This window comes from Sylvia atricapilla, chromosome 1, assembly GCF_009819655.1.
Source record: "Sylvia atricapilla isolate bSylAtr1 chromosome 1, bSylAtr1.pri, whole genome shotgun sequence".
NCBI lineage: Eukaryota > Metazoa > Chordata > Aves > Passeriformes > Sylviidae > Sylvia > Sylvia atricapilla.
Window position 1 is genome coordinate 66,410,370 of NC_089140.1, and position 18,549 is coordinate 66,428,918.

At 39.0% G+C, this 18,549-nt stretch overlaps 1 protein-coding gene across 1 annotated transcript; it reads left to right on the forward strand.

Annotated features, from left to right (window-relative positions):
* Positions 1 to 999: 999 nt before the first annotated feature.
* Positions 1,000 to 18,261, forward strand: EEF1E1 (eukaryotic translation elongation factor 1 epsilon 1). The gene is made up of 4 exons (XM_066324833.1): positions 1,000 to 1,143; positions 3,159 to 3,359; positions 10,548 to 10,643; positions 17,615 to 18,261. The coding sequence occupies exons 1-4, from the start codon at positions 1,045 to 1,047 to the stop codon at positions 17,753 to 17,755; spliced, it is 537 nt and encodes a 178-aa protein (XP_066180930.1). The 5' UTR covers positions 1,000 to 1,044; the 3' UTR covers positions 17,756 to 18,261.
* The last annotated feature ends 288 nt before the right edge of the window (positions 18,262 to 18,549 follow it).

Sequence of the window (18,549 nt, forward strand, 5' to 3'; positions counted from 1 at the left end):
CCGGGTGGAGGAAGGTGAGACGTGCGAAGGGACGGATAGAAGCACTGCAATGGTTCCTGAGAAGCCCAGGAGAAGGGAGGGACGGTCTGTGCGGACAACCTGAGGGCAACCCCCGGGGACACATCAGAGCAGCTCTTGTGCGGCACTGAGCCATCCATGGAACTGAACTGAGAGCGGCCGCCAGGCTGGGACGCCGGAGTGCGGAGACCAGGGACAGAGCTGGAGCTGTCCAGAGAACGAGAGCAAAGCTGGGGAAGGTCTGGAGCACAAGTCCCATGCGGAACAGCTGAGGGAGCTGGGGTTGTTGAGCCTGGAGGAGGCTCAGGGGGGACCTTATCACTGTCTACAGGTCGCTGAAAGAAGGGTGTACCCAGGTGGGCGTCGACCTCTTCTCCCAGGCAACCAGCAATAGGGCAAGTGGAAAAGCTGCACCAGGGCATGTTTAGGCTGGACATCAGAAGGAATTTCTCCACAGAAAACGTGATCAGGCATTGGAAAGGGCTGCCCGGGGAGGTGGTGGAGTCACCATCTCTGGAAGTGTTTAAGGACAGACTGGACGTGGCAGTCCGTGCCATGGTCCAACTGACGCGGTGGTGTTGGGTCATAGATCGGACTCCGTGTTCTCTAAGGTCTTTTCCGACTAAACCGACCCCGCGAAATCCCACTCCCACGACACCTCCACGGCGCCCTCTGCCCTCCGGCGATGGGAAAAGCGGCGGCTCCGTTTGCCCCGCCCCTCACGGCTGCCCCGCCCCCTCCCGCGAGGCCACGCCCCGGAGGCGCGGTTTGCCGCGCGCGAGCCTGGGCCACCAGGCGGCCGGGACGTGCAGGGACAACTGCGCATGCGCTGTCCGTGACCCCGCTGCTCTTCCGTCCGCCCAGAACGGCTGAACGCGAAGCCTCTTTTGGCTGTTGATTGGCTGGCCGCCCCTTTCGGACCAATGGCAGTGGCGCTTCCTTCGAGGCCGCCGTGGAGCTGTCCGCCAATGGGGTGAGTGGTTGTTGCCGCCCTCCTTCTCTGTCCCGCGTGTCCTGCCGCGCAAGATGGCGGCAGCCATGCGGGGCGCGGAGGAGCTGGAGCTGCTGGAGCGGCTGCTGGGGCTGCCGGGCGGGAACAAGTACGGCGTCCAGGGGGAGCGGAAGGTGAAGGGAGCGAGGAGGGGCCTGGAGCGGGTGGCGGTGGCGGCGCGCGTGGGAGGGCGGGCGTGCTCGGGTCTCCTTTCCCCAATGGCTCCTTCCCTCCGAGCTTCCCTTTCCGCCTCCCTGGCAATTAATTCCCCTCACACAGCGATATGACTGTAGCTGCGACCCCCTAGATACCAGCCGACGTCTCCTTGAGCGGAGTCTCACGCCTGTGCTCCCTCCAACCCTTCCCTCATCAACCCACATATGTTGTGGATGTTTTAGGGGCCTCGCTGCCTGCGAGCCTGTAGGCTCTAGAAACTTCTTCCCTCTGCTTGTGGGAAGAATCATCATGTGTCCTGGAAGGGATTTCGGTTTGACTTACAGCTTGTGGTTTCACCACTTCCCTTTCCCTGTGCGAGTTATGTCTGTGCTATCTCGATTAAATTACGTGGGAAGAAAAAGATGCTGCCGTAATAATAGGAAGATGTGTTGGGGATGTGTTGCTCTTAAATTTTTCCTTTTAAAGTACTGCTGCATGTGAGATTGTAGTGGGGTGGGATTCAGTCAACCTACAGTGCCTGCAGTGAGAGGACCAGAGGCAATGGCCTAAGCTGAGACAAGGGAGGTTCAGAATGGATATTAGAAAATATTTTTCCCTCTTGTGGTGTTCAGGCATTGGAATAGGTTGCCCAGGGAGGTGGTGGAGTATCCATTTCTGGAGATGTTTAAGAGACGTCTGGATGTGGCTCTGGGTGATGATTTAGTGGTTCAGGAGTTGCAGTGCTGGGTGGATGCTGGACTGGATAATCTTAAAGATCCTTTCCAACTTGGATGATTCTATCATTCTAGATGTCTTAATATTTCAAAGTTTGTATGGAAGCAATAGGTTCCATGCTTTAAGAGGCACCAGAGGTATGAAAAATGCACTGTAGAGCTGGGAATGTCACAAATTTGTGAGTCCTTTGTTTGATCCTCCCTCCTGGAGAAGGTTGGTTGAGAAATGAAGCTCTGCAGCCTTATGTTTTGAGGTTTTATTAATTGACTGTTTATGATTAGAGTCCTGAATATCTATATTCTTCAGTTCTTCAGTTGCAAAAGCTGCCTTTTACAGCCCAGCTGGTATTTTAGTGCTATTACCATAAAGTATAAGGCTGAAAAATTCAAATATAACTAGGTCTCTGTGTAGTTTTTCTGGCTGCATGTTCCGTGGAAAAAACCTTAATAGTAGTGAAAGACTCTTGATACAACTACAAAAATGATATTAAATACTTTTAGCTTGCACCTTAGATTAAATAAATGTGAACATAAACAGACTGCTCTGGGTAGTCAAATACTTTAAAAGAAAGTGTTGTGTTTAAATCATTTTCTTTCATTTTATGTCATAAATGCCTGAATGGACCTCAGCCTGTTGCAGTGAGTTTCAGTTCACTCACTTCATTTCTTGAGGTGGTGGTTCAGTTTCCTTTCCCGCAGTTGAACCCAAGCTGCTGTCACTCACAAAGACGTCCTGGCTAAAGCTGGAGGTGTGTTGTGTTGTCCTGCTGGTACCAGTGAGCTCCTGACTGCTGTTCAGGGCCTTTTGGAATGGTGCAGGATGTAGGAATAAGCTTTTCAGGAGGTGTGGTTACTGCAGCCTGCTTGCGCAGAGAATACTTGGATGCTGCTGACTTCACAGTCTTAAGTCAGAGTCCTGAATTTGGCAATGAGTTAGAAGTCAATTGAGAAGATTTCTCCCAGTGTTAGAACAAGCAATGCTATTTTTGCCTAATATTGGCAGAATTTGCTTAATTGGAGCTAAAGGTGTCTTGGTTTGTTCATGTTCTTTTGTAAAAATTGAAAATAAAATGCCGCCAAGAGCAAAATGTGAACACAAACTTGGTTTGATGGCACTGCCTTTACCGTGAATGCTTCTAATTTCTGATCCATTGCTTCAAAGGTCCTTTTGAGGGAAGATAAACAAACCATAGCCATTCATATAAAGACAGCTTTCTTCAGTTATTTGTTTAGTCTTACACTTCTGTTTCCCCTTGCAGGTTCCTGTTCTCCAGACCAACAATGGCCCTGGGCTGACGGGGTTGATGACCATCGCTGCCCACCTGGTGAGGCAGGCGAGGAAGGAGCAGCTGCTGGGAAGCAGCGCCGAGGAGAAGGCTGTGGTGCAGCAGTGGCTGGAATACAGAGTGACCCGAGTGAATGGAGGCTCCAGTAAGGAAGATACTAGAACAGTTCTGAAGGTAAGGAGTACTTAATTACCTTGTCACTGAAACTTGTAGTAACTAGACCTTGCAGAAGATCAGAGTGCTAATGTGTGGATCAGCATCCAAGTAATAAAATTTAGCAAATGCTAAGGGCTTCATAGTGTCACTAATTACTGGTTTTTATTCCTCTTGCTGCTTTTCACTTTCATTGACAAAAATATCCCAACAACCTGAAACAGGGAAACAACTGACACTGTAAAATATATGAAGCAGAGCTCTTGCCTCTTGCAGTTCTCAATGGCTGTAAATAGTGAAGGGTGTTCCACACAGTTTAGAGACTGTTCAGCTACCTCTGTGAGGTGCCAGTTTCTTACTATCTTCCTAAACCTTTGCCTGTAAGCAAGTTGTTGTTGTATTCCAGGATAACGCTTCTCTGATTGTTTTAAGGGCTGTTCCTAATGATGTGGCCGTTGTGGGATGCAAGCCATACTTGATGCTGTGGTAATTGGTATTGGTGCTAAAAGGAGGTTCTGGATGGAATTGTGTGTGAAAAAGTGAAATCGTAAAGGAACCTCTACAAAACTGTCCCTCACATTGAGCTACTTTGTCTGGACAGCTACTTGGTCTGCTGTCAGTAAACTTTTCTTGTAGGCTGAAGGTTACTTCCTCTTAAACAGGTGGAAGCAGAAAAGAGAATCTCAAGGGTCCCCCTTGTTGTTTGAGCAGCCAGATGACAAGGAGCAGATAGCAAAACTTACCCTATTTTCCTTACTCCTTGCAACTGGTAATAAGTATTTTTGCAGTCTTGTGGGAACAACTTGAAGAGAAAATTTGCTTTACTGTGTTAAGCACTGCTTACAAAGTGTGTATAAAAAGAGCAGTGAAATTGAATCAAATTTTAAAGTGTTTACTTTTTTTCTAGTTTTAAAAGTATGTTTTAGGAGAGTTACACTGCTCAGTGCTGCCAATGAGTCTGAGTTTAGAAATCTGTGAGCTGCAAGCTTGACTCTACTTGAAGCTGGCAGAGTCCTAATACTTCTGGCTCTGGTAAGATGTGTAGGAATCAAAAATAAATTGAAGCAGTATTAACACTCTGTTACTTAAAGTCAAGGGAAATGCATCTTAAAATGATACAAAACAAAACTTTGTTACTCTTCAAGCCTACAGCTCTCTATCTTGAGGCCTGTCATGCCTGCATTATGTGCCAACCTGGTGAAAATCCTGACAAACCATTCCTCTCACTTAAACCCCAAATAATCTGAGTTATCTTGGTTTCATTGTATCTGGGGAATATCTTCTATTGGTTCATCCTGGCTTGGTTTACATTGCTTCTCTTTTTGTAACATATCTGCTCTTACCTTCTGTGTGCAAATGCTATCCAAACCTTCACAGTCGTGGTTACTCTACAGATACAGTATGAAAACTGTCTACCCTTAAGGATTTTTAGAACTTGATTGAAGGAAGCACTGACTAATCAGGCTTTGATTTCAGGTTTACCTGTGGTATGACCAGGTGGCCCTTGGATGTCCCTGTTGTCTAAACTTTGATGACAAGTGTCACAGAGTTTCAGTCATTCTTTAAACAAACTCTAAACTTGTGATTTGGTTCTCCCAAACTGTGAGAAGACTGTATGAGAACAAATAATTAACTCCCATTTTCCTTTCTTGCCTTACTATCATGTAAAAATCAAAAGCAAGTTTTCTGTCTTCTTATAACAAAGTTCATCTGCTGGGATGGTTATAGTGACGATACCTGCAGTGTCAGCACGTATGTGTGAGTATTTGCAGAGCTGCATTGGAGCATTAAAATCAGATACAGAGATATGGCAGGTTCCTGCTGAAGCTGGGATCTCTTTTCAGCTTTGGCCTTAGTGACACTGGTTGTGTAGAAAAGACAATATGCTGAAATACAAATCTGTAGATAAATCAAGTGTTTCCAAGCAAAGCAAAATATCCTTACTGAGAAACAGTCGGTGTTACTTAACAGAGAATCTCTGCCTTTAAGTTCATTTAAAAGTTTTTCTATGGATTTTTTTTTTTTTTTTTAGCAAGTGTTGAATAACCAGAATTTATTTTAACACAGGGCTGCTGTGGAATTGTTTCAGCACTAATAATTTCATAGTATAGCAATTAAGGGCTTTTTTTTTTTTTGTAATGTGTTCTCTTGCCACTATGATTAATCAGAAAAGGGGCAGCCTACCATTAAAGTATACTGGGCCAAAAGGGAGTACAGGTAAAAAAAAAAAAAAAATAGGGAGGGAAGTCTGAGGCTGTAGTTTTACAGCATGTCTGGAATACACAATGGCAGTCTTGGGACAATTGCAGCCTAGAGCCACAATTTATAATAAGCTGCACTAAAAGCAGTTCAGTCACTTCTGATACAAACTTTAGGCTGCCTCTATTTAACCCTTAACTAATGTGGTTCTGATTTCATGTTTGTTAATCTGAATGGGAAGGATTTTCTGTTTGCATTACGAAAATAGGTTGTTATATTGTTCTTACTAACGTGTTGCCTAAAGCTGTTACTTGGCAGGAAAATAATGGTGAAACAGACCATCTCAGCCAGGGTTTTTATATTCATCCAGAGCAAATGCCACAATGTTCAGAATAGGTCATAAAGGGCTTTTTGAGTTTTGTGTAATTTTGATTTGCTCTTCTGTACTTGATAAAATAAATGGGAGCAATACTCTAAATCAGTTTCTCAGCAGATCCACAGGAATGATGAAAGTCAATAGCAGTGATAGCTTAATAACCAATGCATTATATTAACTTTCTTTTCCACAGGATAAAAGAGCATAATCTTGTTTCTTTGATGTTTAGTTAGTGGTAAATTAAGCTGAATAGGGAAAAAAAAAATCTGAAAATTTCTGAGTTGTCATGCAGGATAACTATTGCTTTTTCTGCTCCTCAGGAAAGGAACTGAGAACCTCTGTGCCATCAAATGTCTACTTAGGTGTTAATGAGTTCTACTTAGGTGTTAATGAGATTTTAATATATCTGCTTTATCAATTTTAGGTATTTTAAACCTGAGGATTCTTCCCCCTTCACTCCCCATCTTCAGAAACCTCTGACAAATAACTAGTAGCTTGTTAAATTCGTATAAAAGTATCCACACAGATGTAGAAACCTCTGGTTTCTGAAGGATAATGATAACTAAGAATTTTAGTGTACTACTTCCATGTCTCGTACAGAACAGTGTTCCATTATTTCAATTAGCTTTATCCCAATCTCCTGTGCTGCCTAACTGTAATAATGAAATCCCAATAAGAGAGCTGTAATTTCTGTTTAATGTGCTTGCTTGAAAAATTACTGTTTCCACAGGTACAAAAGCAGGTTAATCCATGGTCTGTTCATGCCATTAATCCACACCTTTCTACACTGTTTTTTGAAAGTTTTGAATGGGATTCATTCCTGCTTTGGAAAGCCTGTCCAGCAAACGCTTTTCAAACTTCGGTTTTGTGTTCACTTCTTTACCTCTTCTGTTAGCACCAGGATATTTTTCCACACTTACAGGTTTAAAGACTGAATTTTTATTATTGCAGCAACATTTGTTGATTATTTTTGTTCTGTCTTTTCCAGAAAACTCAGTAATATAATACTCTTCCAGAGCAAGTTTAGCTCATAGTTTGCCATTTAGAGAGAAGAGTGTTGCATGAGAACTAAAAATATTGTCCGTGTACTGAAAGTGTAGTTCTGCTTTTCTTGGATGGGGCTGCAGAAACCCTTTCCTGGGTTCTGCATCGTCAGGGGCTTTTCTGAAGCATTTGGGAATGCTCAGCTTTTTGTCTTTGCATAGTGCGAGAGATATAAAAGCATTTAGGGCATAAATGACCTCTGGAATCTTGCTGACTGAAAGGACAGGATGTGTGTGCTTCTGTGTGTAAGGGAAGCGCATACACCAGCAGGGTGTTGTGGCCAAAATACCTGAACAAAATCAGGGTGTGATGAGGTCCACTGGAAGCTCTTGCGTTGTAAGAAGCAACTGTTCCTTATCCGAGCCACTGTCAAAAATGGCAGGGATTCAGCAGCCTGAGCAGATTAAATGGATTTGGGGCCATTGGATTGCATATTTAACAGACAGTAAGCAATGCTGGGGGGTGCTCAGAAATGTGCTCTGAATGGGATGTGTCGAGCTGTTGCGAGATAGAGGCTGTAAATTGGATTTTTTTTTTCCCATACAACAAGCAAATGGAAATCCATCGCTTAGTCCATAAATAATGCAACAATTCTTCTTTCTGTTGCTGCTTTCCTCCTCATACCCAAAAATGGTGTTTGAATTGCTGCAGTTGTTCAGTGTATGTTAATGTATTGTAATGCAGCTGTGCCTTAAGTACCTGTCTAAAATTTGAGAAAGAGTTTCCTGAGGGAATACAACTGTAAGTTTATATAGTTATAAGCAACTTCCAGGACTACCTTAGTCTTTTAATCCTGAGTTTGTATATATAGAATTCATTTAAGTAGTACCATTCAATACATGAAAGACAAATGAGTCAGATGACAGCCAGCAGACCTGAATTTCCTGGATGTGATTGAAATTCTACACAGTTTTGTGTTTGCATTTTCATTAATCTCTCCAGGACAGGAACGCTATTTCACTTTAATACAGTGGTCACTTAAACAAACTTGATTTTCAGGAATTTTAGCAGATTTGGCTGTTAGCCAGTGTATAGTCATCCATGGGAAGCATAACCCATGAGGCAAAATTAACTAAATGTGCCTAATGCAAAAAATATATGTTTCTGAATGAGTGTGAGTTGCAGAATGAAATCAGAATATCTGTCTGTATTTTCAGGGAGGAAGGTACATGTTCAAAACCAGAATTGTAAACTAATGCTAATTTATACAACACTAAACCATTTTTGTCAAATTTAATTTCCTCCATTAACTGACTTCATAAAATTCGATGAATCAGAATAAATAATTGTTCACATTGTAATGGCTTACCTTGCCTTAAAAATTTTAGAATTTTAATAGATGACTATTTTGAGAGTACACTTGCAATATAAAACTCAGAATTAGCATGCTGTAATTTCTTTGATGCAGAAATCCAAAATTTTCAGCAGGGAAATAACTGTGGTGATGGTCTCTTTGGAGATAATGAGCTTTTTACTTTACAAAATCCTGATTCAATAGCCTAAGCTAAGAAGAACAGGGGAGGAGGGGAAGAAGATAGAATTTCAGTGGTGTTAGTTTTCATTATAATGCATGTGGAATTTCTGTTTAATTGAAATGGAGAATGCTGGTCAGAGAATTTGTTTCAAAACAGACAAGTTTGTGGTTTGGTTTTTGATTATTGTTTTTTTTTCCTAGTAAGCAGATCGTGAGGTTTGGGATTTTTTCTTCCTTAAGTTTTTTCTTCTTAACGTTGGATTTGCCTTTGTGTTGCGTGTAGGAAATTCCACAGAACTGTAGTTACATGTTTGAGGTAATTTGAGCACTAACTAACATGAACAGAGCAGTAAACCAGTCTAAAGAAAAGAAGCTACATAGCCAAGGGCAGTTGACCTTACAGAATTTTAACTATGCAGGGGTTAATATGTTTCCTTGATTTGCTCTAATAAAAGAAATCAAAGCAGACATGAGGATGTCCAAATATTACAGAAATACAGGAGTCCTGTCATGAAGAGGTTATCAAGGAATAGTAAGGTGCCTTAATGGAGTCAAACTTGTCAAAAGCAAATGCAAGATTAAATGTCTTCAAGTCTCAACATTCTAGTTGTGTGTTTTGGTCTTGGTTTATTTTCAATATTTTCAATATATGCATTATAGGAAATCTCTATATCAGTAAAATCATGTAACCACAAAAAGTGCAACATGCTCAAGGTGAAAGAAATTTTTTTAATTGTTCACTAAGTATTTATTAACCACCTCTTCTTGCCCAAGACTTGATTTTTTCAATAAAATGTTGTGTGAAAATGAAATGTGCTGTAATTGAGACTGAAAAAATGAAATTTTTGAAAATGTTAGTTGCGTTTAAGCTGCTTACCTCTGTTTCTAGGGCAGGGGGGAGGAGTGGCTTAAGCAGATGTGTGCTGCTTTTTCTTTCCCTTCAGATAAGGGGAGTTTTCAAATCTGAGGAAAAGCAGGGGAACTGTTTTTGTAGATGTCTGAAAATAATATTGTGAAACTAAAGCTGGCTTATGCTAGGGTCCAGGTTAAAGTAGGTAATTTTATTGTTACTTTAGAGAAAAGTAGGGTGCAGAAAGGTGCATAAATTGGATGCCAAGTAGGTAAGATTTGGAGAAAAGGAAGTACAGGTGAAGAGGTAGAGCTGATGTGTGATGCCTGTGTCCTCAGAGCTGATAAACTTGAGCAGCACAGAGCCTGTCAGCCTCTTGTTTTCTGGCAGGGAATGGTTGCATACAAAAAGCCATGAAAAGAAGTCTTTCTGTTTAAATGCATTTGAAATAATTATTTATTGAACCTGAATGGAAACCTTCTACTACCCACCGTCACAGCCTCTGATCTGGAGCAGTTGAGAGATGATCTTAAAACGCTGAAACTCTCTCTTCTTAGAGACTTAGCAGCTGAATTGATAGGGTCAGTCACAAAGAATTGCTAGCAGTAATTTCAATATTAATAAAAGCAGGTGTCAAGTGATAGCAGCTGATGGGTATCAAGTTACCAGCATCAAGCTTGAAACACTTTTTCTCCCACCCCACTATGCCTGTGCCCTTCCCTGGTTCTTAGACTTTTGGAGTTCCAGAACCTTGCTGACCAGCTGCACAGAGTCCTGCACGACAGGTGTAGCTGCTGCTGGAAGAACAGTTTGCTGTCCTTTTATCACAGAACTGCATTTTTTAATTAATCAAATGTTAAACGTTTGAATTTACACTTATAGTAAATACATAACTTTGTAATTTTTGAATTTCAGTAATTTGAAACTAAGATAAGACAGACTTGAAAGCTGTGGAGTCAGCTTAAAATAAATTACATTTGCATTTACAAAAATTTCGCTATATATAAACACTTTATTTAGAGACCAGTATTTAAATTTTGCTTAATTCTCACTGTCAAAGAATGATATTTTATTTTATTATCTTGTCACTTGCTTTCCAGAAATTTTTATTATTTGTTTTGTTTGCTGAGTTGGTATAATTTAAAACTGGTGTTTATTTTATATGCATGGTCTCCAGAGAAAATTTCTGTTATTTTTAACAACTGCCTTAATATATTGTTTCACATAGTCAATACTACAGCAGTATAATGACCTTTTCCTTTTTAGGATCTTAACATGCACCTTGAAGATAAAGTCTACCTTGCAGGAAACATTTTTACCTTAGCAGACATTTTGATGTACTATGGATTGCATCATATCATGGTAAGCATTACTTGCATCATTTTTATATGTACAACTGTCATAATTGTGGTTTGTCTAAAGGGCATTTTATTGTTATAGAAGTTGACCTATGGAACAGAACAGAGGAAGATGAAACTTGTTTTTAAGTTTTTCATTTTATTCTTTAATACTTAGCTGTGGATCTGTCAAAATACCTGTAGTGTCATAATGCTTTAGTTTCCTCTGCAATATGAGCCAGGAAGATACCTATCCCTGTGTTTCTAGGATTGAGGACTCTTGCCTGTTCAAGTCTGAAACAGGACTGATCTACAGAACTACAGGCACAGAAGTTCATGGGGAAATAGATAAATGAAGCTGAAAGGATGTGTCAACTGAAAGCACTAACTTCATTAGTATTAGAGAAATACAAATGCATGTAAGCTCCTTAATGCATATTAAAAAGTTTGAGCCATAACAAATTGTCATTTGTGTTTACAGACTTCAGTGATAAGACTGGATAAGGTACATAATATGAAAATAACATGAGGAGCTGGTTTTTAGGAGGAAAAGGAGTAAAAAAACACCATAAAAATAAATTTGTTCTGAGTGGGGAGGATGTTGAGATTATTTGTAGTCTGCTGAGGTACTATGAAGTAGCTTAAAAATTGGTGCACCTTCAGTACTGAACCCCAAGTGTTAAAGCAGTAGAAGCTATTTGCATTTTGGTGGCTGGAATGTGTTTGTAAATGAGCCATTGTCATTCTCTGGAGTGGGAAGAAACCAAAGGGCTCACATATAAAGATCTACTAAATTCTTGGGAAACGATGAAATCAGTCAGTTTTGCATTAGAAAATTGAGGGAGGGAGTGAGGATAATTAGAAGAAGATGCCTCTGACAAATGCAAGTGTGTCTGAGAATTGAATTCAATCAACTGGGTGAATGGTTACTTTTATACAATTAAAAAGAGAGCTCTGGGAGAACTGTAGAAGAATACTACATTTCAAAATGGAAGCAGAGGGGAGGGGCAATCAAGTAGTTAAATTCTACCAGAAATGAAAGAGAACTTATGTGTCTCTATCATGACTGTCCAGGAGTAAAAGTTCAAATGAGTGTCAAGTAGAGGAGAGGAAAGCTTCATTTCAGAAGGTCTTTGAAAACCTGCTGAAGTCACATAGTTTACAAGGTGAATATGATTTAACAGAATTAATTCTATCTTAAGCAGTAGGATAGATGTGTTGATTACAGTGTCAGAATGGGTTACCTTTCACATACAATACACAACATAAGAAAAGACTTAAAGTATTTCCTAAAAATATGATTGTATATTCTGTAAGAGAGTACCAGTTCAAGTGAGACTTTTTAAAAAAGAACTTGACAGGGGAAAATCCAAGCATATTTTAAATTTAGAGTTTGCTCTAGAGTAGACCACCTAATCAAGATGAAAAGATACAAGTTATTGCTTTGGGAAATAGAACAGATGGTAAAAACAAATGACTTGGTGCTCCTGGGTGCCTGCAACCATCCAGACACTACTTGGGACAAGTTTATAGTACAGCATCTGTTTCTGAAATGTTTGATTTCATCGAAGGTAATTTTCTGAATCAGAAGGGTATAAAGGGCAAGCAACAGGGTGACTATTCTAAATAAATATGAAAATCTAGAAGCTACTAACTAGGAACTACGTGTATTTTGAAGGTTTCAGAATTGACAAACATACAGAGGCCAGATCCTGAACTGTAGAATCTTGTGATTTTATTTTTTAATGTCTTCTAATTATTTCTATTTTTATTTTAATTGGAAAAGAGTATGTCCAGAGCTGCTGCTCTGCCCTAAGCTTTATGGGGGAGGCAAGGAAAGCTGCTGTATCTCCTTATGTGAAGTGGTTCAGAGAAGCAGTTTATCATATCCACCACTGTTTCAACTAAGCCTTGTGCAAAATATCAATACGTGTTTCCTATGATGCTTTAAGAAAGGAGGTAGAAATGGGAAATATAGGACACAGGGCAAACCCACAGATTTTGCTGTCCATCAGGTTGTCTAGAAAAATGATCTGAAAACATTACTGGTAGTACCTTAAAGCTTAATCTCTGCCTTTGATAGACTGAAAACTACATGCTAACACAGACATTAGTGATGGGATACTGTAAATTTTATTGACATACCATGATCATCCTGAATAAGCCAAATAGTAAAATTTTAAAACCCTTTCATGCAGGTTTCATTGGAAAAGTTTTGAAGTCCAACCACACCTATAGCTCAGTTCTTCACCTGTGGTATCTTGGTTTCTCTGATCATGCATCTTTGTATTCATTCTGCCCTCCCATCTTCATTTTGCCCTTCCCATTATCCAGGAGGGTTTCTGGAGTCTGGTTCTTCACTGTCCAGCCTCATTCATTTGAACTGAGAGTTTGTTTACTGGACAGCAGCAATTCGTAATACTTCAGTTGTGTGCCCACCTTTCATTCTCCCTGTTCCTTCTAGTTATCTTAATAAACACAGTAGTGTGATGTGTTTAAAAATTCATATTGTGGAAAAAGAATTATTGTTTCAATCAGTGAGAATCAAATTCACAGGTAAAGTTTCAGGATTTTTGCAGACAGAATCTGTTTATGGTCTTTTAGTTAGAAATACACACTCATAGTAATAAGGCAGGAACTAAATAGTACATGCTTTCTGCATCATAATATAGGTCACAAACACCTAAAAAGTGTAATCTTTGATAATGCCTTTTCACTCAATGTGATCTACATTGTCATACATAGTTGATGTGTCTGTGTATGTAGCATTAATATTGTTGTCTTACAGACATTTCAATTTCAGAAATACATAAGTGGATAGATATGAACAATAAAGTTCTACTAGGTTAAAGAGTGCAGAGAAAAACATAGATTTAGATGCATTGCTTGAGGTTATCTTAGGCAATCAGTAAGCATTGAATTCCCCCTGTGGTAATGAACTTGTTTTCTAATACGGGGGATTTTTTAAATTATATATTTTTTAAAAATTTCCAGATGTCTTCATTCTTAAATATTTTTGACCAGCACAAGTCCAGCTTTATTTCAAGAGAAATAATCAATATGATGATTGATCTGCTTTTATACTTCAAAAATGTTGTTAGAACAAAGGAAGTGGTCTCAAATCTATAACTCTGACATAAAAATTTCTTTAATAAGGTCTGGAAAATTACTTGTGGGTGAAGTTTATATCTGCAAATGGAAGACGCCTCAGTCAAAATGTTGGTGTCAAACCAAATATGATCAAGTGCAAAACAAACTAAGCAGTTGTCCTTGAGTCAGAACCACTAATATTGGACTGTAATGAGACTACAGTACTAGTTTATTTTGGAGTTATTTCTTCCATAAGGGACATTTCCTATAATAAACAGATTGCCATGACTTTTTTTTGTTAATATTCACTGATATGTTGCTTATTTTAGTACTGAGGTAGCAGACTTTTCTTCTAAGCAGTGGTGCTAAAAATGATTTTTAAAATGAATTGCAAAAGAAGGAGGTTTAACTTTACAAAAAAGATGTAATATTAAGCTTATTCCTTTAACAGCAGAAAATTAGACAGAACTATGTGAAAGTACATGTATGTCATGAAATACACCATCCAGCTGTTGGGTTTTTCCTCTTTCTCCCATATCTAAAGGCTACGTTTAAAAAGTCAGATAGTATCTATCCTTTTTTTTGATGCTGAAGAGGTTCTTATGTAGGCAGGTATTTTTAGATTTTCTGTGACCTACAGGGTGTGGGAATGGGACTTTATGCCTGCATCCCCAATGCTACAGAAAGAAAATATAATTAATGCTTGTGTATTTTTAGCCCTTTCAGAAACTCTTAGAGTTGCATTGCATGATAACCACCTTGGTTCCCCTCGGTGAGCTTTGTGGTGGAAGAAAAAGACTTTTTTTTTCCATGACACGGAAAAAAAAAAAAGTCTGTCAAATTAAGTGTCTGCTTCTTTGCTATTAAAATAATTGCTTTAATAGCAAATAATTATTTTAACAGCAGAACAGCAGTCTTTCTTAACTTGGGGGAATTATCTAATTTAATGAGGAAGAACAGAAAATACCCATCTAACAAAATGTTGTAAAAAATGCCATGGAAGTGATCTCTAAACAATTAACCTAAGAGTTATGTTCCAAGTAAAAAGTAGAGCATGCCACAAAGTGCTTTTTAATATATTTCACTGATAGAGTACATTATGTAAATAAGTAAAAATATCTTGCTTGTTGTGCCTAGAGTACAAAAAGGGGTCTTATTATTAGCATAGCTGTCTGTTTTGCCCTTCAGATGTTTTTTCACTACGCTAACAGAATGAAAGAGGACTAGTTTTCCAGATTTTTATTTTTGATTTATGTTGGAGAAACGTGAAGATGGAGAACTATCAGTAAAAAATTACAGGAAGGAAATACTGTTTCTGCTGCAAAATCTAAACTTTAGCTCAGCCTTTCCATAACCAGGTCCTTATCCATTAAAGACTTTGGAAAAGGTTATTGTAAGCTCAAGGAACTTAAAGTTTCAGTATTTTAGTATTTGCTCATACTTAAATACCTTTCTTCACTTCCAGTAGTTTTAGATTGCCTTGGAGCACACACATTGTTCTTTTCAAGCACTGTGTTACTTCGTAAATGGTCCCCCAGCTTTTCCTATCAAGCATCAGCATCCAGCTACCATGAATTATAACACACTGCAGGTGATCAAAAATGTATTTCCCTAAATGGTACTGCTTTTGGGTTTTTGGTCCTGAATATACTGCACTTGCAGAAACTCACGCAGTTTATGAAAGTGTCACATTACCATAGCTTCTACTTTTCATTTATAATGCCTTTAAAAATTCTAGATTATTTCCCCCACTCTGTTAGTGCTGTTCTCATTGGTCCTATTCACTTGGTTAATTGCCAATAACTCTCTTATATTTCTAGATCAGCAAAAATATGTGGCTGGTTTTTATGGGTTTTCTGTGCATTTCTATCAGACTATACAAATGTAGGAACAATGTTTACATTTCCATGCCAGCAGCGAGGAAAGCAGATTTTCTCATACTGCCTGAACTGGGGTTCATAACAGTACAAAATTGCAGAAGGAAATACATCTGTAGTGCTGGGCTTGTATTCTGGCAGGAACATTTCCCAGGGAGAGCAGCTACTTGGGTTCAGGAGCAGCTGCAAGATCCCAGATTTTTGGTTGCTGGCAGTTATTATGCTCTTGACTTCCCATTAATTGAGCTTTAATGCTTTGTTCCATTGGTGTAGAATTCCCTTCTGTAACTCTTTGAAATTCTTCTCCCTCACTATTTTCCACTGGTTCATCTTCTAGTATACATCCTTAAAGTCTTTCTGCTGATACATGTTTAAAGCTTCCCAGTTCTAAGCCGAGTGCTGGGCTGTGTGAGAGAGCACAAGGAGAAGCAGCAAATCTGATAGGCAACTCCTGAAATCAAAAGGGTGGTATGTCACGAGGTGAAAATATAAGATTAGACGCAGGTTTTGAGAGCAGCTTTTTTACTCATACACCTGAATATCTGTAAATGAGTATTTTTAGCTCTGTGATCCAAAATTTGTTGAAACAGATTTGTTTCCAGCTGTCTTGTGCCCAAGACCAAATTTTTAGTGAACCTGCAGCATCCGTAAAATCTTGTGTTTGTAGAACAAAGTGTAAGGAATATGCCATCTATTTAGCTTTTGAGGAGATTAACCTCGATTAGCTTTAGAAATCTAAATATGAAAGATACTAGGCATGTCTAGATCATTATTTATCTGTTAAAACTGTCCTCTACAGATGTGCCCTTTTTCCTTGACAGCAGCATTGTCAAGATTTAAGTTAAGCTTGGTGGTTGATTGGCTAACCGAAAATGAAGTGAGGTGAATTGGTTTCAGTATTGGTGAGATAGGATAGGGTAGTTGATGTGAGGATCACATTTTGTTCCTGATGTAGGTTTCATAGTCTGTTTTGTGGACTACCCTGAATTTGTAATTCAGTTGTAGTATGTTAATGTGAGAAAAGAGATTATGGTCTAAACTGATAAGCCAACTGGATTACAGAGAAATAAGAAGACATAAAACTGTTAATCAAGAATAGTAATACAGGTGACAAAAGATGGGAGTAGTTCTACAGCTGACTTGAAAGACTCCAAAGTAATAACAGACCTAGTAGTAAAGCTTTGAGGATCCTGCTGACCTAAATTTGAAAAACTTTTAAAGGTAGAATTTGGATCTGTAACTCTAGATAACTTTACCCAAGCCAGTCTTCTGATTAAAGATAGGCTTGAAGCTCTGCATTAATCTTAGCCATATAGCCTGTGACAAGGAGCTGTTGCAATAATGTGATAGAGACTTCTTCCTGATTGATCTTGAAGCTGTTCTGTGTGATAGCACTTTAAATATTTTTATGAAGTATGGGCAGGTTTCCAGTTTGTTTTACTGTTCTAATTTGAATCATGCCACTGCTATCTTTATAATGTAAGCTAGCAGATCTGAACATTTAAGTTATGCTGATTCTTAGTATTCTAAGTATTCCATTTTGATGAACAGTCATACGAAACAATTTCCAATTATTCTATCCAGTCTGAAATTGCCTGGGAAAAAGGTTACTCCTGTACGTAGGATACACCTTAAAACATGGAGTAGTCATTTTGCCTGTGAGACAAGACTGTGTGCTAAGTGAACATGAAAGGGTTGTGAAACTCTTCCTTGCACCACCCAGTGCTCTATGCTGACCCCATGAATAGAGAGATGCATCAAATTCATGCAAGCTTTCCCCCTCTCTCTACAATGCAGCTGTATATTCCACCTCCAGGTCTGTTCCTTTGAGTAGATTAAATTTCCATACACACCATGGGTTTGAGTTTTACTCTGTGAAATTAGGATAGAATACTGCTGGACCGTAACAAGTTACTTGAGTTTAAATCATTTGTAAAATGATCCACTTTTATTTTGCCTTACCACATATTCTGACTGTAATGATGCAGTGCCTGGTGTTACTGGTGCCTTGTATTTATTCCCCATGCAGGTGGACCTCACAGTTCAAGAAAAGGAGAAATACCTTAATGTGTCTCGTTGGTTCAACCACATTCAGCATTACCCAGGTGTCCGACAGCATCTGTCTGACGTCATCTTTATCAAGAACAGATTATACACTAATGCTCATTAAGGGAAATCTTAATGTCATGTTGGAATGAGGTGGGAGTTTAGAAGTTGTACTGTCCAAAGCCACTAACCTGCAAATACTGTTTTGTAACCTTCTGTATGTGAACCGAAACTGTCAATGCCTCAAATAATGCAGCTGCATTGAATTGCTGTTGTTCATTCAAGACTTTGAAGTAAAGAATTGTTATTGTGTATCTGATTAAATGCAAAAATGGTACAAAGATGGAAATGGGGTTTTAATTCACTATTTTTTAAAAAATTTAAAGTTCTTTTAATTAAACATTCAGGTGAAATTACGTGATCTTTACCATCAATTATTCATTCACTCCTTTTGCTATTTATTGAATTTTTATGTATGTCAACCAGCTTTCCCTTCATTTTGTTTTCCATGGATGTTTACACTAGTTTTGTACGAGTTAAGAGCTATATTGTGTGCCAAGGATGTGAAAAAGGGAACATACAAATGTTACAAAGTATTTATGTGACCGAATAAATTATTTTAAAACTGTAGTCTTAATTTGGCTGTGAAACTTTCTAGCTTTTCTTCAGTAAAAAAGATTTTAAAAGGTTAGTGTACATCCTGATTCACTTTGTGGTGTACTGTTTTGAATCTAGAAGCGTTTTCTTTCAAACTGGGTAGTGTTCAAAGTGTGCCTTGCTTCATTTTTTACACAAGTGCAAATGTCCTTTTCCCACCCCCTAACAAAACCAACAAAAACCCTCAACTGGAGATAATTTGCTGCTCTGTCAAGTTCATTAGCAATGTTTAAAGTGGGCTTCAAAACCAACTACACTCTT

Bases quoted from the DNA above. Each gene is read 5' to 3' on its own strand.
- EEF1E1 (XM_066324833.1), top strand. From the start codon at position 1,045: ATGGCGGCAGCCATGCGGGGCGCGGAGGAGCTGGAGCTGCTGGAGCGG. The intron at 1,144-3,158 runs GTGAAGGGAGCG...TTCCCCTTGCAG, and splicing joins GCGTCCAGGGGGAGCGGAAG to GTTCCTGTTCTCCAGACCAA. The intron at 10,644-17,614 runs GTAAGCATTACT...TTCCCCATGCAG, and splicing joins ATGGATTGCATCATATCATG to GTGGACCTCACAGTTCAAGA.